This window comes from Diabrotica virgifera, chromosome 2, assembly GCF_917563875.1.
Source record: "Diabrotica virgifera virgifera chromosome 2, PGI_DIABVI_V3a".
Lineage (NCBI taxonomy): Eukaryota > Metazoa > Arthropoda > Insecta > Coleoptera > Chrysomelidae > Diabrotica > Diabrotica virgifera.
Window position 1 is genome coordinate 280,137,620 of NC_065444.1, and position 26,970 is coordinate 280,164,589.

General features: G+C 33.3%; 1 protein-coding gene across 1 annotated transcript in view; it reads left to right on the forward strand.

Moving 5' to 3' along the window:
• LOC114332108 (MATH and LRR domain-containing protein PFE0570w) overlaps positions 1 to 26,970 on the forward strand; it is a 110,269-nt gene that overhangs the window by 60,812 nt on the left and 22,487 nt on the right. Inside the window, exon 4 of the mRNA XM_028281833.2 lies at positions 9,967 to 10,162. Coding sequence (XP_028137634.2) covers positions 9,967 to 10,162 — 196 coding nt within the window. The remainder of the gene's footprint in view (positions 1 to 9,966; positions 10,163 to 26,970) is intronic.

Here is a 26,970-nt window from a genome sequence, read left to right on the forward strand (position 1 = left end):
AGGTTTTTCAATTCTCTATTCAGTAATGTAAACATTGACATAATTATTTATACATCGTGAGTCTTTGCCGCGTTTACTTGTTTGTCGGTCTTGTGTCCTGTGCCTTTCTTTTCCATTGTCTCATTCCCATTTTCTCTAGATCTTCTTTGACTTCATCTTTCCACCTTTTTCTAGGCCGTGCTACAAACCTTCTTCCATCTGGCCTTTCCCAGAACACATGGTTATAAGGCGATTGTCGTTACTGCGTATCACCTGCCCTGCCCATCCGAGTCTATTGGCCCTTACTGCGCCTCCAGAATAAATAATGTCTCCACTTAAATAACCAACCATGAAAAATACCAAATTTTTTCAATATTAATTATTAATTAAAAACCAGCATGTAAAATATGCATTTTATTATTATTTATTATATTCCGGCCTGCAATGCAGTTGTTCGTTGACCTAATCATTCGGCTTCTTTCGCCGACCGTTAATAAACCGTTTGCATTCATTGAATTCCAGTTGGCCTAAACAATAATGCCGGCTAACGTGACGCATTCTGTTTAAAAATTATTTGGTCTATTCTGGAACACATTTGAAGGAATTAGACGCCGACCTAACGATACAGTGTTGCCAATCTTAAAGCGTGCTTTTTCCCTCAACTTACCGTAAATAATAAAATCTTCTAATCACGTATTTTAACATAAGCACCGGTTGTTCGAACGCTAATCAAAAATGGACCCAACTGATCATTATCAAATATTTAATTACTGTCACAAATTGTCAATGTCAACTTTGTTTGGGTTGCTGAAAACATAATTGATTACAATTATGAGATTTATTAATCAATTATGTTAATAATTGTTATGTTAATTAATAATTAATCAATCAATTATGTTAATTATCATTGATTACAATCAACTGATTGACGTACGAATGAGGGGTGTTAATTATAAAGGTGTTAAAGGGGACTTAATTATAATCAACTTCTTGATTAGCGTTTGATCAACCGAGCCTAAATGTTTTTTCATTTTGTTTGCTTATTTTAGTTTTTTTTACTTGCTGAATACTTTCAACCTCACCTCTTCTTAAAGTGCCCTCTCCTCAATGAAGGTTCTATCTATCTATTTAATCAGCCTTAAACGCCCATTCCTGGGCATATGCCTCCCCTTTTCGATGAAGGTGGGCTATTACAATTGCAAACTCTTCTCTATCTTCAGTTGTTCTTATTAGCTGTTCAAAATTTGGCCCTGTCCATTGTAAAATGTTTCTTAGCCACGATAGTCTTTTCTTAGTCCTCTCTTTCCATCGATCTTTCCTTTCACTATTAGTTATTAGTTGAGCATATCGGTAAAGTTTGTTTAGCAGTAAATGGTTGACTTCAATGGTCAATACTTGTATTGGTATTTCAATAGTATAAAAGGCCCGAGTTCAGGTAAAATTTAAATATTTTGAATGGTTGTTTTTCTACAATCTTATCAATTAAAATATATTTAATTTATTTTAAAACTCATTTGAAAACATTAATTTCGGGTATATAAGGTAAAGCAATATATTTTATATCCGTTTTTTTGTTTTTTTCGTCGTAATTATTGTAAATTTTGTGGATTCTTTGCTTTATTATAGGAGTACCGTCTAATCAGCGTTAATTGTCAAAAGACCAACTCTCTACCTCGGTTGCTTATCGCTCCGGACCGGTCTTAACAATGAATGGGCCAAGTCAGATAAATTTAATAATATTTACGACCGCACTAATTGAAGTCAACCATTTACTGCTAAACAAACTTACTTATTATTTTTCAGTACAAAACTTGTATCAAGTGGGGTGGCTTCTTGTCCATTCATGCTCCTTGTTTAGTAAATTGACTTATTATTCTCATCCATTAGTCCCTTTTTGATATTCTTTCTTTCCAACTAATAATTCCCTCATTTCTGAAATCTTCCTCTGCGCTGTCAAACCACCTTGGTCTGGGTCTTCCTGTCATTCTTTTCGTGATTGGGCCCCGTTTTATAAACATCTTTGGCATCCTTTTCCGCTCCATGCTAATCACGTGTCCCATCCATCTCACTCTCTGTGCGTTTATGAAGCGAGTGATGCTTGGTTAGTTATACAGTTTCTCTAGTTCCCTGTTTGTTCGTCGCATCCAACCTTCCACCGTGTTTTTGACTCCATTTGTAGCTCTGAGCATTTTCCTTTTCCATCTTTCCAATAATTTCCCGTATTTGCTTTTTTTATTGTCCATACTTCACTATCATACGCCACTGTGGGCCTTATTACCGTTTTAAATATCCTTAACTTTGTTTTTCTCGATACCCATTTGGATTTTATCAGTATTCTTAGGCTTTCTATCTTTTTATTTCCCTTTGCTAATCTGTCATTCACTTCCCATTCTTCCTGACCTTTCTCGTCTCTAATAACTCCAAGATATGTAAAATGGACCTTCTTAACGTGCCCTATCAATCAAGTCCCCTTGACGTTGGTGATTAACATGGCGAAACTATCTCTGTCTCGAGCTATTCTAAATAGGTGTTCTGCTTTCTTTATTCCTGTCCACTCCCGGATATTCTTCAACCAAAAGACCTGCTTTCTACCAATTCCTCTACGTCCTTCGATTTTACCCATCATAATAAGTTGAAGAATATTATACCGGTCTCCCCTTACTACGTGTCCAAAATAGGCCATCTTTCTATATTTGATGTTATCAAGCAGCTCGCGGGTAGCATTTGCTCTCTTAAGGACTGCCACATTTGTCAGCATAGCCGTCCATGGTATTTTCAGAATACGTCTGTGAAGCCACATTTCAAAGGCCTCCAAACGGTTAATGGTGGATATTTTTAATGTCCATGCTTCGACACCATACAAGAGGACTGACCAAATGTAGCATTTAATCATGCGCTTTCGAAGTTGAAGTTGCAAGGTATCATTACAGAAGAATGACCTCATTTTTAAAAATGTCGTGCGGGCTATCTCGATTCTACATTTTATCTCTTTATCTGGTGCGGGAGCACGCCAAATAGAATTCTATTTTAGTGACGTCACGTTGCCTAGCAACCGTCGATTCTCCCATTATGAAATTCTATTTTGTGACGTCAGCAAAATAGAATTCTATTTGGCGTGCTCCCGCACCTGGATCTAGTTGTTCAGTAATATGGCAACCAAGATATTTAAAACTGGGTACTCTTTGAATTATATGACCATCAACATATAACCGTGAATCTTGATGGGCCAAACGGCTAAATACCATGTATTTTGTTTTTGAACAGTTTATATTTAGGCCAAACTCTCTTCCCACTGTGTCAATGGCATTTAAAAGGTGTTGTAATCCATTCATATCATCACTTAAAATAACTGTATCGTCTGCATATCTGATTGTATTTATCAGAATTCCATTAAACTTCACACCCCATTCCAAATGGACCAGTCTCTCTAAATTACTCTTCTTTTCGAATTACCACTCTTACTCTTCTTTTTGCTCTGTATTTCCGTATAGAGATATGTGAGTATAGAGCGATATGCATGGGCGTAACAGAGGCCTCTGCAGCATGAAGCTTGGGGGGGGGCCCAATCGCTTAGGGGCCCCATCTTGTCATATGATATTATGTAAAGAGCTGTTATTGTTATATTATTTTACGTTGTGTGTAGATATTTATTTATTTATTTATCATAATAGATAATACACAAAACAGAAACATTGCACTCCACACCTGTACAAATTACATAAGAATTGTCAAGGCAAGGAGCGCTGTATAATTATCATAAAGTATTACAAAAAATTTTTACAAAAATTAAAAACATGAGACTAAACAAATAAAGAAATAAGCATTGTCAAATTAAATTAATCAGAAACATTCAATATACAGGGTGTCCCGAAAAGATTGGTCATAAATTATACCACAGATTCTGGGGTCAAAAATAGGTTGATTGAATCTCACTTACCTATATATAATAGTGCACACAAAAAAAGTTACAGCCCTTTGAAGTTACAAAATGAAAATCGATTTTTTTTCATATATCGAAAACTATCAGAGATTTTTTATTGAAAATTGACATGTGGCATTTTTACGACAGCAATATCTTAAAAAAAAAATTAAGTAAAATTTGTGCACCCCATACAAATTTTATGGGGGTTTTGTTCCCTTAAACCCCCCCAAACTTTTGTGTACGTTTCAATTAAATTATTATTGTGGCACTATTAGTTAAACACATTATTTTTAAAACTTTTTTGCCTCCTAGTACTTTTTCGATAAGCCAGTGTTTATCGAGATATTTTGAATATTTGTCGAATCCACCACATATTTGTATATGGTTAAGTACGGTTATAGAGACCTGTTAATAGTCTGAAAATTTATTTATAATTTACATTTTTAGGTATATTTTGAAAAAGAAACTACATCTCGATAAAAGGTGACTTATGAACAAAAGACTAAGAGACAAAAGTTTTAAAAACACTGTGTTTAACTAATGGTACCACAATAATAGTTTAATTGGAACGTACACAACCATTAGGGGGGTTTAAAGGAACAAAACCCCCATAAAATTTTTACGTAAATATATTGAAAAAGAAGCCGCATCTCAATAAAAACTGGCTTATCGAAAAAATACTAAGAGGCAAAAAAGTTTTAAAAACGTTGTGCTTAACTAATGGTACCACAATAATGAATTAATTGGAACGTACACAAAAGTTTGGGGGGGTTTAAGGGAACAAAATCCCCATAAATTTTTTATGGGGTGGACAAATTTCACTATAATTTTGTTTTAAGATGTTCCTGACATAAGAATTATACATGTCCATTTTCAATAAAAAATCTCTAATAGTTTTCGATATATTGAAAAAAATCGATTTTCATTTTGTAACTTCAAAGGGCTGTAACTTTTTTTGTGAGCACATTTGTACTAAGGTAAGTTAGGTTCAATCGAACTATTTTTGACCCCAGAATGTGTGGTATAATTTATGACCATTCTTTTCGGGACACCCTGTATAAATAAAAAAAAAGAAAAAATAAAATAAAAATAAAAACACTGGAAGTACAACAAACATTGCCAATTGGTTTCTAGGTCTTAGTTTTAATATAATGGACTAATAATCTCTTAAAGATAGTTGCATTATGGCTATTTTTAATGTGATAAGGTATATTATTGAACTGTACAATTCCTTTATGAAACAAGCTTTTCATTGAACTGGACTTGTTGGTTGTTCTAACATAAAAATTTATTGAATTTGCAGCTCTAGTGCTATGCTCATGAACATTTGCTATCGGGACCAACTGACTGTTCAAATACTCAGGCAATAAATGGTTTACCATCTTAAATAAGAATGTCATAGATTGGACATACATAAAATGTTCAACTTTTAACCAATTTAAAGTTTTCAGCATATCTTGAATTCGAGTATATCGATTGCATCTCAATATTACTCGCATAGCCTTATTTTGGAGAATTTGAAGCCTGTCATAATTAGAGCATCCTGTATAAATCAATGAACAACAATATAAAAAGTGAGGTAATATTAACGAATTATAAATTGTTAATTTAGTTTGAAATGTCAAAAATGGTGATACTCTTCGAAAAAAACCTATTTTTTTCCCTATCTTTCTGCAAATGTAATCAACATGTTTACTAAAAGTTAGTTCCCTATCCAATATGAATCCCAAATACTTTATTTCCTGAACCATTTCAATTTTTTCATTATTTAATTTAATGTGAACATCCAAACTTAAGAATTTCCCGAAAAGAGTATTATTACCAATAAACATGTATTTGGATTTTAACTCATTGACTTTCAATTTGTTTAACTTAAATCTTTCAGTTAAAAAATGCAATTCACGATTCATCGTGTCCACTACATCAACAAAATCTTCCCCATAAAAATATATTAATGTGTCATCAGCAAAAAGACTAGAAAGATTAAAAACGTAAATTTCTAAATAGACGTACATATTTGCCAAGTCAATCATCTCATAATATCTAGAAACTTAATCCCTTCCGGCCTACTGAAATTTTATGGTAACGACAATAAACTATTAATGCTTTGTACGTGACTATTGAAAGATTTGAGGATTGCAATTTGTCGAATTTTAGAATAATATTTCTAAATCTAGAAATGGGTTTTCTCTTTAATCTTTACCTGCGTTTAGTATTTCGATACAATTATCCACAGGCGTAACAGAGGCTCCCGCAGCATGAAGCTTACGGGGGCCCCAATATGTCAAGGGCCCCATCTTGTCGTCTAATGTACGTAAAAATGTGTTGTTATATTATTTGCATACATACGTTTTTTAAGCAGTGCAGAATTGAAAAATGAAGTTGTCCAGCCGAATTAATAAAATTGTAGATATATTCGCTGATAGCAGATACTGTACGAAGAAAGTTGTTCATCTCATAGAATAATACTATACTATGTATAATACTATGTATAATACTATGTATAATACTATGTACTAATGTAATCACTTAGTAATTGTTGTTCTATTTTATTCTATACCAATAAAGATGAAAAATGTAAGTCGTTATAAACAATGCATGAATACACCAATAGCTCAGTAAATGACAGTTTTGGACTGAAATTATCAGCGTCACGACGGACGTATTCGCGGTGTGCAAGTACTTGGAAGGGAAACGAGAAACGACCGTGCGCGAGTCGCGGAGAAATATTGCAACTATCTTAAATAATTCATATTGTCAATTGAAATTGTCAAATTGACGTATATTTCATACCTTCTGTCATTGAAGCAGAAAAATTATATATTGCTCCACAATATTGATATGATATGCAATTACATATTATATAAAGGTAAATTTAATTAATTGTATTTTGCTTGCAGTACTGCATTTTAATAACTAATTTTATTTACTACATACAATTGTTTACGTTTGCCTAACATAACCTGCATCTTATTTTTTCTTCTTATTATTTTTTTGGACTATGGCCTTGACAATTATCCAGCAACCCGGACTAATATAATTGGCCAATATAATTAAAAGTGCGAATAAAAGTACAGAGCGTAGAAATAGAGGTCGCTTTGCCGAACTTGCACGGTCCCAATTTGCTTGACGTATAGGGCTTTTCATTCACAGTCATTTGTTTCGAGCTTCTGTCATATGTCGTATAATCCGTGTACATTAATATTATACACAGATTATACAACATTTGACAGTAGCTCGAAACAAATGACAATCGATGAAAAGTCCTATTACCTCCGTTTAGTATTTCGATACAATTAGCGATATGTCTAATTATTTTCAAATAGAGAAAGGAGAAGTCCCAGATCTAAACAATAAATCTGAAAATTCTCGTGGAACCACTTTCTGGTAACATACTTAATCTCTGCCTTTTACAATTTATAAGGCAAGGGGACGACGAATAAAGGAGACGAAAGGGACTCTACAATATGCAGTCACATTTCGTCTATTCGTTTAGAAACGGACGTATGGGAGTGGTGGATCATCTCTGAACCGAAATGAAACATAAGCTTGTTTTTAATATTTTTAAATAATATTTTGACTTTTTTTAAATAATTTAGAATTTGGACTGGAGTACAAAATTTCCTTTTGAGCTTACTTGTATTTTTGGGTCATTCCATTTCAAATCACTCAATTTTGGAGCAAAAAAAATTTTGGACTTCCGATTTGTCTGAAAATTGGTATATAACTTCTGCGGGACGTAAAAATAAGATATTTAAGGTCAAAAAATCTTCTTTTTTCTCAAAATGTTATTTTATGCGATTGTACAGTGATTTGGTGTTTATTTATACAAATTTGCATTTTCTATTGTAAAGTATAAATGGAAAAAATAATATTTTAATAGAAGGGACTCAAAAATGACATTAGTGGGACCGTGCAAGTTCGGCAAAGCGACCTCTATTTCTACGCTCTGTACTTTTATTCGCACTTTTAATTATATTGGCCAATTATATTAGTCCTGGTTGCTGGATAATTGTCAAGGCCATAGTCCAAAAAAAATAATAAGAAGAAAAAATAAGATGCCGGTTATGTTATGCAAACGTAAACAATTAGGCATTCCAAATCACGTGATATAATATGGCTGCTGGATGGCGAAACTGTCATCCATAGGCGTATCCAATGTTTAAACCACTTCATATTTAATTTGCTATCACAATTTCACAAATTTCGCTACACAATTAACAAAAAAACAAAACCAGACAGGATATTCTTTACAAATTTGTCAATATTCAATGTAAACATTAGATACGCCATGACCACCCCCCTTAACTATGTCTATGGCCATGTCAGTTTAGCCATCCACCGGCCACCACTGACAGTTCATTGGAATCCCTAATTGTATGTAGTAAATAAAATTAGTTATTAAAATGCAGTACTGCAAGCAAAATACAATTAATTAAATTTACCTTTATATAATAATTGCATATCATATCAATATTGTGGAGCAATATATAATTTTTCTGCTTCAATGACAGAAGGTATGAAATATACGTCAATTTGACAATTTCAATTGACAATATGAATTATTTAAGATAGTTGCAATATTTCTCCGCGACTCGCGCACGGTCGTTTCTCGTTTCTCTTCCAAGTACTTGCACACTGCGAATATGGCATTATAACAAGTTACTTTGATTCAAAACAAGCTTTTGATCAAATTTTATAGTGTAGAAAACGTTAAAATACCGGGTTTTTACATTTTTCTCCATTCCCAAAATACATCAAAATCGATTTGGCTGAAAATTTGCCCACAGATAGACAAAATATGGGACTTTAAGTGGTGAGAAGGATTTGAATTATATTACAATACCAAAAAAGTTACATGCAATATTATAGTCAAAAATATAGGCATCTACTCTAAGTACAATTAACTCAAAAATATCGACCTCACGACAAAAACTGTTAGAAAGAAATTGTAATAATTGTAAATACGATTTATTTGGAACAATTTCAGTTCCTACCATTTTTGTCGAAAAGTTAAAAATGGCGGAGATATTGAGCAAAACAGGTTCTCCTTTAAAATCAAGATGGCGGCTAACGTAACGGAGGAATTAATTCGTGATTTTACATTTAGGGCCGGTTGTTCGAACGCTAATCAATATTGATCACTATCAAATATTTAATTACTGTCACAACTGTCAATGTCAACTTTGGTTGGGTTGCTGAAAACATAGTTATTTATAATTATGAGATTAGTTACAGTCGGAAAAATGAAAGAATACCCATGAACGAACATATAAAACACGCTGTATTTTCCTGTCACCGTATCACAAAGGAAATTGTCCAGTGCAAGTACATGTAACAATAATTATTACATGTACTTTCGCTGGCCAATTTTTTGTGTGACACGGTGACAGAAAAATACAGCGTGTTTTATATGTTCGTTCATGGGTATTCTTTTATTTTTCCGACTGTAGTCAATTAACATAACAATAGGGCTTTTCATCGATTGTCATTTGTTTCGAGCTTCTGTCATATGTTGTATAATCTGTGTATAATGTTAATATACACGGATTATACGACATTTGACAGAAGCTCGAAACAAATGACTGTGAATGAAAAGCCCTATTATTAACATTATTGATTTATTGAACAAATATTATTAACATAATTTTCAGACAAATCGGAGATCCAAAATTTTTTGCCCGAGTGATTTGACATGGAATGTACCTTTTCTTTTTTGTTAAAAAATCCCGCAAAAGGGTAAATTTTCCTCCGTTTGGCAACACCGAACTGATACTACGCAGTAGCAAAGCGACAGACAGCGCATATTGCCAACAGTCAACATTTCCACGACCACGTCCTTCTTCAACCGAAAACCGAATCACAAGCCAAAGGTTAAACATTGCGTATCTGATTCACGTGTTCAATCGTATATAATAAATTCATAATCTTGCTCGCGTTCATTTAGTCGCATCTCGTCAAGAAAGAGTGTGCGCGTCTTTATCCAAATTTCCATTGCATGCATCTTTGCAAAGAAAACTCCGATTTGAGTTGTATGTGCATTACTACGTATGCATCTTTACCAGGTTATGTACCAGATCAAATATTCGAGGCCAGCTTGGAAGATAGTTTTGGATGTCTTTCGTTAACCCAAAATCAACAAAGGAACAATTCGATATCTAAAAATCAACAATTGGGAGTACCAGTCACAGCGAGAGAAATTGTTTTGAGAAAATGTGGTCAAACGGAGCCAATTCAGTTTTCTCAATGTTTTACCGACAGGTGAGTCAACTTTTATTTATTACTAAAATGGTGGAAGTTATCATAAAAAAACCGATGACTAATATTGTAAATATTCTCAGAAAGTGTCAGGGTTGATAAGTCAAACTAGTTTTTTTGTTTATATTTTTCAACAATGTTGTGAAATATTGAGTGCTAAAATTTTTTTCTACTTGTAACTTACAGATCAACTTGGTCAACAAAAGTATTTCATTGTTCTTCTTCTTTAAGTGTTTTCTCAATCGGAGGTTGGATATCATCATCACTATTTTTACTCTATCTATCGCTGCTCTGAAGAGTTCTATGGAACTGCATTTAAACCAGTCCCTTAAATTTTTCAACCAAGACACTCTCTTCCTATACTCCTTCCTCCTCTTACCTTTCCCTGTAATATTAGTCTTATACGGCATTTACACTCAGTCCTGTTGGACAGGGAATTGGGCAGGGAAGTGGGCAGCGTGAATGTGTAAATAGCTCACTCATGCTGTTGCTGCTCATGCTACTGCCATTGCACGGTGCTCCCTCACAAGTCGGTTTTCGAGATGGAAGTCAAAGGACTGGCAGTGCGAGTAAGTATTCACATTCAACTACTCTCTCTCTCTCACAAGTGAGTAAGGGAGCAAGACGATGCTGTCGTCACATTCCATTCTTAAGAGTCGTTCGGAAATGAGTTGTGAGGACATTGGCGAGGAACTGATGTGAACACCTCACTTGTGTCGATATCGTATTTCAGGCAATATTTCCGGCAGAAGCAGCAGCAGTGGCAATGCTGAGAATAAATCCGGCATTAGCATTTCATGTCACTGTCCCTTCATTAGGTGTCCCAGATACTCGCAACTTTCTTACTGTGTTTGTTATTTATTTCCTTATTATTAGGTACTTATTGTGATTACATATTTCGTATTCTTTGCCCATTTCTTGCAATACTTTCATGTTCATTTTCTTCTGTGTATATGCTATTCTAAGCATCCTTCTGTAACACCACATTCAAATGACTGCAGCCTATTTACAGTCCCTGCTTAATTTATTAGACTCGCCCAAGAAATATCAGTTTTTTTGAATTTCAAGCACCTTAAAGTATCTTCGAAGTGATATGGAACTGCTAAATGGGTTAAATAACAATTACTTAATAATCATGCTACATAATTATGCTATAAATTGAAAAATTTTTTTATTGAATTGTGAAAACTTGATAGGTGGCAATAGAATGGGCTAAAAGTGTGCAATGAGTAGACTTTTTTCAAATTTAGTTTTTTGGTTAAATTAGTGATTGGTGTTCAATTTACGTAAAATTTGCAGTGGTTAGTGTTAATATTGCTCTATGTGAACATTAGTTTTTAATTTTTGTAATTTATTTTAAGATATTAATAGAAATATGTATGTTAATTTCTAACAGATGAATATCTTCGATTGAAATTTTTTCATATGGGTAATTGTAACAATCTTTTTATTGAGCAAATCTCTTCTGTTGCTGCTGTTCTTTTAAAAAATATCGCATGTTGTCAAAAATAAATAGCAAAAAAATGCGGTGTATCTTAATATTCAGTTCGAAGGTTAGGTCAAAAACCTAAAGGGAAACATCATGTTACATTGATTTGGAGGAGTTGGTATGGCAGAAAGATTTCAGTCACTCCCAGAGGGCAACAATTTTTAATGAATTTGGCTGTAAAACACAGAAGAGTCATCCATAGTGATATAAGGGGTAAATTGGAAGAAGCAGAGTGTTCAGTATTGGAGTCCATTGTACGCCAAAATTTGTACAATATGGGATTCAAATGTCATAGGCCAGTTCAGGAACGAAAATCATCCCTACAAATGCTCAAGAAACGCTTAGTTTTGTCAAATTTGCATAAATATTATATGACCATAAAATATTAACGCAAATGGACCCAAACTAAGCCTTTTGAGCATTTATGGTGATAGTTGGTTGTTTAGTTATTTCCTTAACTGGCCTATGACATTTGAATCCCATACTGTGCAAATTTCGGCGTACAGTGGACTCCGATACTTAGTTAGCACTCTGATTCTGTCAATTGATTCCGTATATCGCTATGGGTGACTTTTCTGTGGTTTACAGCCAAATTCATTAAAAATCGTTGCCGTCTGGAAGTGACAGAAATCTTTCTGCCGTACCAACCAACCCCTTCAAAATGATGTAACATGATGTTTCCCTTTAGGTTTTTGACTCCACCTTCGAACTAAAGATTAAAATACACTGCATTTTTTTGATATTTCTTTTTGACAACATGCAATATTTTCTAAAAGAGCAGCAACAGGAGAGATTTGCTCAACAAAAAAATTTTTACAATCACTCTTATGAAAAAATTCCAATCGAAGATTATTCAACTTTTAGAAATTAACATATACAGTAGAACCCCGCAAATCCGAACTAATGGGGGGGACAGCCTGTTCGGATTCCGAAAAGTTCGGATTATCCGAGAACTACTAGTTCGGGGGTTCGGATTTACGGGGTTCTACTGTATTTCTATTTTTATCATAAAATAAATTAAAAAAATTAAAAAACGACGTTCACATAGAACAATATTAACATTCACCACTGCAAATTTTACAAAAATTTAACACCAATCACTAATTTTACTAAAAAACTAAAGTTGAAAAAAGTTGAGTCATTGTGCCCTTTTAGCCCATTCTATTGTCATCTGTCAAGTTTTCACAATTCAATCAAAAACTTTCACCATTTTTAACTTAATTATGTAGAACAATTATTAAGTAATTGTTATTTAACCCATTCAGCAGTTTCGTAAGACTTTAAACATACTTTTAAGGTGTTTCAAATGAAAAAACTGATATTTCTAGGGTGAGTCTAATAAATTGAGCAGGGACTGTATGTGTTATTGCTTCAGTGTCCAGCTTTATATCAGTAATTTGTGTGGAAACAAGACTCTCTGTTCTGAAAGTTCATTTACAGGTTCCTGATTGAGGTTCCATCCATCCAATGGTACTATAACCTAAACCGGTCCTTGGCCTCCTTCAGTAAGCTTCAGTAAGCATTCAGTTTACTGCTATTCTTTTCCATGAATGCTTTTTTAGGAGGTTTTGGCATCCTCATGTACTTCATCTTTCCATCTCTTTTTTTTGGTCTTCCAACAGGTTTTTTCCTTGCATTCTTGTATTTAGCGATATCCTGGGGATTCTATTCTCATGCATGCAGACCAGGTGCCCTGCCCACCTAATCTCTGCAATTTAGTGTATTGACCTGAATGGGGTTATTTATACTTATTTGAGGCATAGTGTGCGATTAGAATTACTCTTTTGCCTCTACATCTCTATTTGTGGACTCAGCAGAGTCTCTCATGGACTCTTCTGAGTCCTCCTCCGGTTAATATCTTTTTGTCTCATATACTAATATACTAATTGCTGTTTAGAATTATGTGGCACCTATTTTTTTGGTTATGTATTATGTTACAGTTATACTGAAACCTATGTTGAAATCATAGATAATAATAATACCTAGACTGCACACTGCAATCTAAAACTCTTCCCCCAGTGCGACAGAGAAAAATGACTGTAAACAGGGTATGCATCTCTTTCTAATCTATGGGGTTTATCAACTACTTTACTTTTCCACTGCCACTGATTAGTTAAATGCCTTTTATTAGAAAGAAATGCATACACTGTTTACAGTCATTTTTCTCTATCACACTAGTAGAACAATTTCAGATTGCACAGTGCAGTCTAGGCATTGTATATACAGTGAAACTTGGATAATTCGAATCTCAGGGGACCGTTAAAAAATTCGAATTATCCAAAAATTCGAATTAAAAAATAAATTTACAAAAACAAGGATTACCTACAAAAACATCTGCAAATGATAAATATTAGTAGTTGATCACAAAAAAAACAGTAGTTGATCATTTTTAACGCTTGGAGATGTTTTTGTTCCTAATCTTGCCAGAGTTTTGTCAACCTAAAAAAATTGGCTAACAAAATTCGGCCAAAAATACCAATTAAAACATTTGCAAGCTATAAAAAAGACCGACTTTATTTTTTTTCCAAAGAGATCTGAAATTTTTAGCTGCTTTTTAGAATTTAGCTTCTCAGTAATGACAATAGATTCTAAGATATTCAGAAAAGATAGCAGAAAAGTTCGAATTATCCAAAATATAATTCGAATTATTCACGACTTTTTACCATTACTTATATAGGAAATGCTAGGGACCAGAATAAAAATTCGAATTAAAGAAGATTTCGAATTATGGAAGTTCGAATTAAGCAGGTTACACTGTATAAGTACTGTTATTATCAGAAAAAAATGGATACCCTGTTTACAGTCACTTTTCTCTGTCACACTGGGAGAACAATAATTTCAGATTGCTCAATGCAGTCTAGGTATTGTATATAAGTACTATCATTTTCCAGCACCAGTATTTGTGTGTATTCATTATGATACAACAATAGATTTCTTAGGTCAAGTTGAAGCTTGGTTAAATGCCCTCTCATATTGAACCTAACCGAACCTAATTATGATAAATAAAACCTGTGTAAAAGAGAGTTGCTTTCGAATGGGCCAGTTTATATCAGTTAAAGGCATAAACATTTATAATACCTAGACTGCACGCTGCCATCTAAAACTATGTGACAATTGAGACAGAAAACTGGGGCTGTTAGGTGGGAAGTCTCTTTCTAATCGATGGGATTTATCCAATGATGTTGTATTTATCAATCACATCACTTTCCCACTGTTGCCGATTGGATGAACTCCTCCGATTAGGAGACTTCCCACTTAATAGCCTTAGTTTTCTCTGTCAAAATCTTCACTTAGTTTTAGATGGCAGCAGGCAATTAGGTATTATATTATGTCTATGGTTAAAGGAAGATTTCATGTAACCAGATTTTTATTTTTATCTTAAAATGTGCTGATAATACCCAAAATATCTGTCATAGACATAGTTCTGTAGTATACAAGTAAGTTACACTCCGCTTTCACTGCAGTTTGATTTTCTTCATTTCAGAGTATCAAAATAGTTATAAAGGATCGTTTAAACACAGCGATATATCAAACAACTTATCAAGGTCAATCGAGTTGTTGCAACTTATCATTGTGTGTAAACGGTGCATCGCACGACTTATCAAAGTTGGAGTTGGGTTGAGGTTGGTATCAACTTATCACAAGGATCGAGTTGTTTTAATTTATCGTCGTGTCTAAACGGTACAGCGATTTATCATTGGACTTGGGTCGTATCAATTTAGGAGAATCTTACCGTATTAGAATTTATTTACATATATAATTAAATAATGTACAGGGTGATTGATTAGTGGGGTAAAGCTACGTAGATCCGTTATAGTAATAGATAGCAATAAAAGTTAATAACAAAAATTGTAGCCAACTTTTAGATTCACATTTATAAAATTAATTAGAATGTTACATAGGGTGTTCGATAACATAGTGGCAGAAATCATAGAGCAAAACAGCGAAACCAAACAAGTTTGATTTCTCCGCTCGCACTCTTTGTTATTTTTCCGAAAAATGAATCTCGATGTCCTGATATCTGAAGTGTTTCAAAGAAAGCTGTTTTTGAATCAGTAAGATTCCCTATTCAGATGACGACGATGGCTTTTTAAATTTATAACTTTATGCAATTTTATAATTAAATAAATATTATGTAACTTAATAATTATTATTAGTTCTACGTTCTACAGTGTGGCAAAACCAAATGGAATAAATTCATTATTTCGTAAACCGACGACTAAAAAATCCGGACATATTTTTAAATTATGATTTTTTGGCATTTACATACTAGTGACGTCATCCATCTCGAAGCTGAAATAAAAAATATACATGCGGACCAATGTAAAAAAGGTCATTTCATTGTTGTCTTCTTACCGGCGTGAGAAATACAAAATAAGATTTACTATTTTATTTGGACATAAGTCACAATTCGAGTTTGAAATCAAGTTTACTTGACGTTACGAGTTTCACTTCGGAAATCGTTATCAGTATATAAAAAAACATTCATAAATTAAAAATTTAACTTTTGTTTCTGGTGAAGCAGCGCAGTTGGAACAAGCAGAATATTATAATTATTGTCACCGGAAAGCGAAAAAGGTAACGCACAACTTGAAAGAACTTATATATTTCTAACTTCGTTTCTGGTGAAGCAACGCAGTTGGAACAAGCAGATATATTATAGTTGTGTCACCGGAAAGCGAAAAAGGTAACGCACAACTTGGGAGAACCTATAGATTTCCAACTTGGTTTCTGGTGAAGGAACGCAGTTGGAACAAGCAGATATATTATAATTGTGTCACCGGAAAGCGAAAAAGGTAACGAATAACTTGGAAGAGCCTATAGTTTTCTAACTTCGTTTCTGGTGAAGCAACGCAGTTGGAACAATCAGATATATTATAATTGTGTCACCGGAAAGCGAAAAAGGTAGTCCCTGAAAACTATAGGTTTTTCCAAGTTGTGCGTTACCTTTTTCGCTTACCGGTGACACAATTATAATATATCTGCTTGTTCCAACTCGTTGCTTCACCAGAAGCGAAGTTAGAAAACTATAGGGTCTTCCAAGTTGTGAGTTACCTTTTTCACTTTCCGGTGACACAATTATAATATATCTGGTTGTTCCAACCCTGTTGCTTCACCAGAAGTGAAGTTAGAAAACTATAGGTTCTTCCAGGTTGTGCGTTACCTTTTTCGCTTCCCGGTGACACAATTATAATATATCTGCTTGTTCCAACTCCGTTGCTTCACCAGAAGCGAAGTTAGAAAACTATAGGCTCTTCCAAGTTGTGAGTTACCTTTTTCACTTTCCGGTGACACAATTATAATATATCTGGTTGTTCCAACCCTGTTGCTTCACCAGAAGCGAAGTTAGAAAACTATAGGTTCTTCCAAGTTGTGCGTTACCTTTTTTGCTTTCCGGTGACAATTATAATATTATATCAGCTGCTTTTTCCAACTGTGTTGCTTCACCAGAAACAAAGTTAAATTTTTAATGTATGAATGTTTTTTGTTGATATTTTCAACTCAGGCGCTCCAAAACCAACAAACCACTCGCAAACCCGTCCAAATACGTATTGTGAACCATCAAAGCTTTTGTTGAAAAACCGACAGAAGTTGACGTGCCTGATCCCTTGATCACGCATTTTTAATTACTTTTTCTTTTGCGTAGACAGACGAATAGGGAATGTTGTATACAAATTAAAGTACGGTAATGGTACTTTTTAATAGTGATATAAAATACAGGGTATCCCATTTAAATTTTACTGAAAAAATAATGTACCTACCTACTTGAGTTTTAACTCACCCTTTATTAGATATAAAGTAAATTAGCAATATCAATCATTTTTAAAAATTTTGACAATAAATAAAATATGGCATCAATAAACCATTGCCGTTGTGCTTATTTTTATTTATACAGTGAGTTGAACTTGTTACGATTTTCATATAAAATTGGTTATAACTTTGTAAATACCCTGTATAACATACCCAACCTTTATATTTTGAAAGTAACAGGATCTATTTGTTTACGATGAAAACTAGTTATAATTCATTGAAGGGTCTAAAAGGGTCTAATGTACACAATGGTCCCCTCTTCAACTTGTTGTGGTCAACTTATCGCAGCGTCTAAACAGCGTTTCAACCTCAACAAATCACAGCAACTTGTCATCACAACTAGTTGCTGGACTTATCGCTGTGTTTAAACGCCCCTTTAGTTTATTCTTTCCACACTTCAGATTTAAGTTTTGACTTACAGCTCACTGATCTTGACATAGCTGATAATAAGCTCCTCCCTCAAGTTGAGCGTTCACTGGAATGCTTGTATATTTGATTCAGAAATGATTACCCTCACCAGCTATGTTACAGTCAGAGAGCTGTAAATTTGTCTCCATGGTAGTTTGGCAATTAAAGCCTAAACATTGAAGATACTAGTTATTACATTTTTTTCATTATTATTGATATAACCTGAAGAACCTGATGTAACCAGGAAGTACCTGCATGTATAGTACACTCTGGGCCAAAATTAACGGGCCACCTTAAAAATGGGTCATTTTTCATGTCTTATATCTCCTAAACCTGTTGTCCGATTTAAGTGATTTTTTTAATATGTTATAGCCTTGTTCCTTGACAATATCGTTATAATAATATTGTTGTTAAAGAGGTACATTTTCATTGTATACCAGGTGTACGAATCAAACTATGTTTTTTTCTTAAAGTTTGCATCACCCTGTGGAATATTCTAGTATTTTTAGAACACTTAAACTAAAACCTAACTATAGCCTCATACTTTCTCAACATTTTGTTGTTTGATTGATTCTCTTATGTTGGATAATAAAAAAGTTAGGTGCTTTAACAACTAGACATGTTTTTTATCAATAGAGGGTGTTTTTAAAAATTTTTGGAAAAGTTTAAGGGGTAATTCTGCATGAAAAAATAATGACAGTTTGCTTTATAAACTTATGTCCGCAAATGCTTCGTTTCCGAGATAGAGGGTGTTGAAATTTTTCTGACAAACTGATGATTTATTTATTGCTTTAAAACCGGTTGAGATACGCAAATGAAATTTGGTTGGTTTTATGACCTAGTTATTGCATATTTTTTTTATATACAATTAAGAATTTAATATTCACCATTGGCGCGCATACGGGTAATATGAGACATCATATTACCGTTATGCGCGCCAATGGTGAATATTAAATGCTTAATTGTATGCCAAAAAATGTGCAATAACTAAGTACTAAAACCCACCAAATTTCATGTGCATGTCTCAATTGGTTTTAAAGTAATAAATAAATCGTCAGTTTGTCAGAAAAATTTCAAGACCCCCCATCTCGGAAACGAAGCATTTGCGGACATAAGTTTATAAAGCAAACTGTCATTATTTTTACATGCAGAATTACCCCTTAAACTTTCAAATTTTTTTAAAAGCACCCTGTATTGATAAAAAACATGTCTAATTGTTAAAGCACCTAACTTTTTTATTATCCAACATAAGAGAATCAATCAAACAACAAAATGTTGAGAAAGTATGAGGCTATAGTTAGGTTTTAGTTTAAGTATTCTAAAAATACTAGAATATTCCACAGTGTGATGCAAACTTTAAGAAAAAAACACAGTTTGATTCGTACACCCGGTATACAATGAAAATGTACCTCTTTAACAACAATATTATTATAACGATATTGTCAAGGAACAAGGCTATAACATATTAAAAAAAACACTTAAATCGGACAACAGGTTTAGGAGATATAAGACATGAAAAATGACCCATTTTTAAGGTGGCCCGTTAATTTTGGCCCAGAGTGTATTATTGATAAGATATAGTGCTCAAGAATAAATACTTCATTTTTTATTCACAATATCATGACCTACTTATAACTTTGAAAAAAAACTTTGTATTTTTTGAAAAAATATTCAAACAATTAATATGCCTATTGGTTTCACAACTGAGACAAAAAGTAATAGCCAACACTATAAAATACATAGACAAAATCGTAACACCCAGGAAAACATTATGATGAAAAACAGATCTATTGATCTAATTTTTCTTGTAAATTATTTCACAATATTTTCTAAAATAAGTATAGTTTATAGATAAGTAACAGATAAAACATTACTTATTTACATTTTTTTAAATATTTTTTATAGTTTGATTTGTCACCTTACTGATAATATTTTAGGTAGTCAGACTATGAATCATAGATATAAATAATTAATTATGAACTTGTTGCTGATTTCATACAGTATAAATAAATAAAATTTAAACAATAAAGCCAATACAAAGTTTAGTAAGGCTATTGTCATCCTTTTTATTATATATTATCATTAGCATCACATATTTTTTACCATTTTACCCCTTTTTTGTTGAATCTTGTCATAATATGATGGTGTATGACTGATTTTCTCAGTGACCAAGGCTACAGCTCATCTTGTATTCTGTACATTGCTTTTTATTGTTTCATGGTACACTGATTCACAACTAAATATAGAAAAATTGATTTTAAGATGTACTTATGGTGATGTTTCGCATGAACATTTTCAGTTTTAGTTTATAAGATTTTTAATATATTGTAAAAAAATGTTTTATTCTCAATTGCAAATCATTTGAGATATTTGGACTCAAAATATTAACAGGTTGACTGCCCATATATAAATAAAAAAACTTGGCCCATATGCCAAGCACATAATTAGTCAAGGGCATAGCGGGCGTATATGCCTGCCGGGGCATATTGGGAGAATTAGGTAGCAGGTGTATACGCCCGCAGTGGCAGTCAACCTGTTAAGGATATTTTGACAACCCATCGTAGCAATGGCTCATGGAGAATTAAAATGAGCGACAAGTTGGACCAATTAATGCAGAGCAAAGACATTGTTAGATTTATAAAGTCAAAAAGACTAAAAGTACCTAATCCATAAGTGGATGCCCCAAGGAAACGGAACAAGAGGAAGGCCCCATAAAAGATGGATGGACAAAGTTTAAGAGGACCTTAAAACCATGAATTTCAGGCAGTAGAGAATAAAGGTACACTACAGGGCAGAATAGAAAAACAGTTAAGCTGGCCAAAAAATCAGCCCTGACAACTTTATTCTAGTATAGAAACACTTATGCTTAACAGAACATCACTGTTCTATCTTCAAAATCTTTTCGCCAACCAAACATCATCACCAGTTGTCGCTACAGCCCTTCAAGAGCCTTGGTCTGCCTCAAAACATTCTTTCGTCCTTGTTGAGCACATATAGACAGTTAGGCTTTATCTTAAGATCCAGTAAAGAATTTTATTGTGACAATACAATTCAGCTTTTTAATGCATATGTGAGGTCAAAACTCGAATATTGTTGTACCATATGGAGTCCCTCCACCATATCACATGGTGATATGATAGAGAAGATTCAGAAGAAATTTTTGAGGTCTTTATATCTGAGGAAATTTGGGATTTATCCTTTTAAGGTTTCCTATAACTTGCAGAGAATGCTTTTTGACACTGTGTTGTTGAGCGAAAGACGTAGAAATGCCCAAATCATTTTCATATTTAATATAGTTTATCAAATCATAGATTCTCCTACGATTCTTTCATTTATAAATTTTAATGTACCAGACCAAAGACTTAGATGTAGACACACTTTATTTAAAATAACTCCAGAATATGCAAACTCCCCCATGGCAAACTGCTTAATGGCAATGAACGATTTTATTGTGAGTGAAGACCTTGACCTATATAATATAAAAAAGAGTACTAATCTATATAAACTGTGATACCCTTATTTATTGTTTTAACATGTATTTATTTTATTGTATTGGATAAATTATTATTGTATGTTCTTATTACCTTGTATTGACCAACTGTGCATTTATAATTGGCGTCATTGCTGTAAATGTGCAGTATAAATAAATAAATAATGTAGCCCACCTATCTTCCTTAGATAGTTTATTTTGATGGTTTTCACAATATCTGCATTATACTCTGGGCTAATTAGCAAAATTCATGGAAAAGTTAGTTACCAGCAATTTTATTGCTGGAATCGAATTATAAGATCCTATATATTAATAATATTGGTATGCAAAGGCCGCAGATAGTGTGCTACTTTTTTTTATAAACAAAATGGCGCCGACAAAACATATTTTTTTCAATTATTGCTCTATAACTCCGAAGATTTTAACTTTACAACAAAAATACATCTATTTTTGGGCAAGTAATTATTTATTAATAATTAAATAACTTGGTGAAATAAAAGCTTTCTTGGTATAGATTATAACTGCAGAAGCCAGTGAAAATTAAACGAATATTTTAGCAACCATTCAATTGTTAATTAACAATTTACAGTCGCAATAACAACTTGATCAAACTTAGAAAGATTATAAAGATGTGATGCCTATTTAATATTTTGTCGACAAAATATAAATTTTTCATTTTTTGCACAATCTTTAAATGTTAAAAAAAATAGTTATAAACAAATTAACATTTCTCAGAAATTGTTTATATATTATAATTATAAAAAATACTTAAAATGCGTATTTCAAATGTCTTGAAAATGAATGCTTTAAAATTTTTTTTCCAACCATTTGCAAAAAAGTTTGAAACAGCAAAGTAAACATACGATTACTCCGTTGTTTATAATTTGTTTTAATTGTTTCAAAGCTTAAAAGTCAGTTTATGGTACAAACTAATTACTCTCAAAAAATATCAAACATTAGTTCAATGGTTATATTTTAATCAAAGATTAAAAATGTTTTTTTTTTATTTTTAGCGCGAAAGTAGGCTTGATACAGAGCCGGAGCTAAAATGTTCACTCGAAGCGACTGACACACTTTAAACTCGCGCGAGTTGTGTATGTGGACGGGTTATAATACATAATTTTATTTATTAATTACTCTACGTCGTGCGGCGGTCGTCGCTTCGAGTGAAAATTTTAGCTACGGTACAGTATTAGTCTACTTTCGCGCGTGTAAATTACAAAAAAAAATATTTATAATCTTTAATTAAAATATAACCATTAAACTAATAATCGATATTTTTTGTAAGTAATTAGCTTGTACAAACTCACTTTTACGCTTTGAAAGAATTAAAAAATATATAAACAACGTAGAAATCGTATGTTTACTTTGCTGTTTCATAACTTTTTTGCAAATGGTTGCAAAAAAGTTTTAAAGCATTCATTTTCAAGATCTTTGAAATACGCATTTTACCTATTTTTAAAAATCAGAATATAATACAAACTTTCTGAGAAACGTTAATTTGTTTATAACTATTTTTTTAAACATTTAAAGATTATTCAAAAAAAATTAAAAATTTATATTTTGTTGACAAAATATTAAATAGGCATCTCATCTTTACAAGATTTCAAAGTTTGATCAGTGTATCACAATTATTTTGGTTATTATTGCGACCGTAAATTATTAATTAACAATTAAATTGTTGCTAAAATATTCGTTTAATTTTCACCGGCTAGTATGGAACTATAATCTAAACCAAGAAAGCTTTTATGTCACCGAGTTATTTAATTATTGGTAGATAATTACTTATCTAAAACTTTATTTGAAATTTAAAGATTTTTTTGGGAAAACTCACATTTTCCGAGGAAAATTTTCGTCGGAGCAGATCGGGAAAACATGTCGTTATGTAGAATTTAATTTCGGTGAATTTTTATTAGGGTGTTTTTGGTGTAAAGTTAAAATGTTCGGAGTTATGGAGCAAAAATTGAAAAAAAAAACACGATTTGGGGGCGCCATTATGTTAATAAAAAATGTAGCACAATATCTGCGGCCTTTGCATACCTATATTATTAATATATAAATATAATCATAAGCTTCGATTCCAGCAATAAAATTGCTGGTAAATAACTTTTTCCAAAAATGGCCTATTCCCCGATAATCAGCCCAGACTATTACCAAAAGTCGAGAGTTTGAAATTATATCAGCTTCTCCACTTAACTCTGCCATATATGGTCCTCAATACTTTTCTTTCAATGATTCGTAATAATCCAACCAAACAGTTCAATATCAATTTGGGCCAACCAACAGATTCTAAGAGGCACATGCTACATCTAGTGCAGATTCACTTGGATCATAATCAGTGGACGAGGGAACCATGCTATGTAGGCACATCCACATGTTGCCACTTACACTAATGTCCATCTCCTTTCATTCTTTATCTGTTTCCTTGTCTAACATTTTCTGTGGATAAGTCCTCTTGCATCTTCTTGAAATCAAAGAAATATATAAATAACTTTGTAACAAAATCAGTAGTTTATTATCTCCTTCTTTTTAAACAATTTTATCTCACAGTTGTACATTTTTGTTAGACAAAACTATTTTTTTTTACAAATAAGTATGCTTTATCTGGTGTGATAGTGATGCTTTTTGTCGGTAAATCTTTATTTTGATGTTTATGGTTTTTAGACTTTCATCCTATAAAAATACAACAATTGATAACCAATTATCACTAAACCAAATAATTCAATAAAAATTAATTACCCCCTAGTGTTCAAATGTTAGACAAAACTATTTTTTTACAAACATGCTTTATCTGGTGTGATAGTGATGCTTTTTGTGCATAAATCTTTATTTTGATGTTTACTGTTTTAAGACTTATCTTTATAAAAAATACCATTGATAACCAATCCTCCTTAAACCAAATAATTCAATAAAAATCAATGACCTGACCTCCCCCTTTGATTCCTATTAGTCTCACTCAGCATTTACATTTTGTATTGATTGTTGACTCCCCTGAAGGTTAAATACTCACAAACATTGCTACAAATTTTGCAAAAGTGTCATGATTGCTGATATTTAAAGGAAATGTTTGTTTTATTGAAATACATTAGTTAAGGTTATTGGTTTTTACCTTACCAATTACACATGCATTTAATTGGTAAGGTAAAAATTTCAATGTTTTATTGTTTATAATTGTTGACTGCAAATAGGTGTCATAAATAAAATTGTAAATACAGACAAAAAAATAATCAATTATTTTTAATATGTGAAAGAATATTTTTCAATTAGAAAACATTATTTGTAGCTTCTCAGGTTGGAAATTATTTTTTTATAGTTATTAATTGAATTCAAATAAAGCCATTATTGAAGACATTGACATTCAGGATGTAGAAATAAAAATCAGAACTCATTTAATATGATCCGATTTCGATAAATTGGTATATTATATCCTAAGAAACAACTCCATTCCTATAAGTTTAAAAAAGAGGAAAGTGTACAACACTTGCATACTATCGGTGTACCTATGGATTAGAGAGCTTGTCCCTTACGACGATATGATACTATTGTATACAATACATGTTACATCTGAAACACAGAGAATCCTGGAATGGGGACGAAAATAAGCACAGATACATCTTATGCCTCCTCTACACATCGGCAGACGTGTCCGCGGACGGCATCTGCGTATGCATCCGCAGATGTGTAGATGGGGTAATTTGATCGTCTGTTGTTTACCTCGGACCTCTACGACGCATTAGTTTTCGCAGTGAATTCAAAGTAGATATTGCGTCACCCGAGAATTAACAAAGACTGAATGATTTACAGATGTGTACCTACAGATGTGTGGTCACCTCGTGATGATACATCGGCAGATGCATCCGCAGACGCGTCTGCCGATGTGTAGAGGAGGCATTAGAACAGATGGGCAGACAACAAGAGCAGCGGCTGGAAAACACTGGAAGAGTTTGGCATACTAGAGAGAAAGATTGAAGCAATTGTGATAGACCTACATTTAAAAGTTGATGGATAGAGGTAGATGAAGTACTGTTTAGTACTACAAAAGTCATACTAAATATCTGACTATTATTACCATTATTGCAGATTGTAACCACAGTTCTGAGGTTACATGTTGCTAAAAGTATTATCTTTTAGACACAGCTGAAGAGACACCTTCTTCTTCTTATGCTGGCCACTCACTTACGGATATCGAAGAGGCCGAGCGACTGACAGGCGGTTAATTGAAGCCAAAATCACCACATACACGCAGTTTTCGTAAACGCATTGGCACGCTCGATCACAAAACTGCATGTGTGTGGCGTCTCAACTGCAGTTCATTAACTTAACTACTCAAATAACGGCCTTCAGTCCTGGCCTGCATGCCATGGCCTTTTCGATATCCGTAAGTGAGTGGCCAGCATTAGAGTGCTTTCTTCTCAACGGATGTTGGCTACTACAATTGGAAACTTTTCTCTGGCTTCAGCTGTTCTTATTAACTGTTCAAAATTTAGCCTTGTTCATTGTTGAATGTTTCTTAGCCACGATAATCCATTCCTTCCTAGTTCACTCTTTCCCTCCATTCCCCCTTTCACGATTAGTTGTGCATATTGGTACTTATTATTTCTCAATATGTGGCCTAGGTCCTAGGTATGATGTTTCTTTATTTTTCACTGTGTTGAAAAGTTCTTTTTCCTTGCTATGCAGCACTTCTTTGTTTGAAGTATGCAATGTCCATGAAATTTTGGTGATTCTCTGGTAGATCCACATTTTAAAGGCCTATTCATGGTTGATGTTTTAAGGGTCCATGTTTCAACTGCATAGAGAAGTGTCGACTAGATGTAGCATTTTGATAAACAGTCGAATTTCGAGTTTTTTTTTTCAAGAATCACATAGCAATCTTTTGAACTTTTCGAAAGATTTTTTGGCCTGTTTTATTCTCAATATTTCTAGATCAGGATTTAGTCTGCTATCGATCCAACATCCCAGGTACATCCCAGAACATTGACTTGTTCTAAAATATGCCTGTTTATTGTGCAAGGTTGAGGTACATTTTCGTTTTGTGGGACTGAAATCACTTTGATTTTCTTAATGCTTTCTTAATGTTTATTTTCATCAAATTGCTCACAGGTCGAGTTGGTCTTGTCGATGAGTAATTGTAGACACAAGTCGAAATCGGCAATCAACACCGTATCATCGGCGTATCTGCTCCTGTTGATATTTACGCCATTCACCTTGACTTCATCCTTGGACTCCTCCAGTGCCTTGGAATAAAGATGGACAAAACACATCCTTGTCTAACTCCCCTCCTAATTTCTCTTTCTGCGGACGTGGCACCGCGGAAAGAGACGCCAGTTACTTAATAATTTAAAATAAGTTTAATATTGTAATATGCCCGTTGTAACAAATCGACCCCTTCTACGCCGGCTATGTAAGGAATGCCCACCGGCGACGCATTGTATTTCCGGGAACCGATATTAAGTGGCCCAATGCCCCGTTGAACCAGATGTACCTAAAGGATCGTTTAAACACAGCGATAAATCAAACAACTTATCAAGGTCAATCGAGTTGTTGCAACTTATCATTGTGTGTAAACGGTGCATCGCACAACTTATCAAAGTTGGAGTTGAGTTGAAGGTG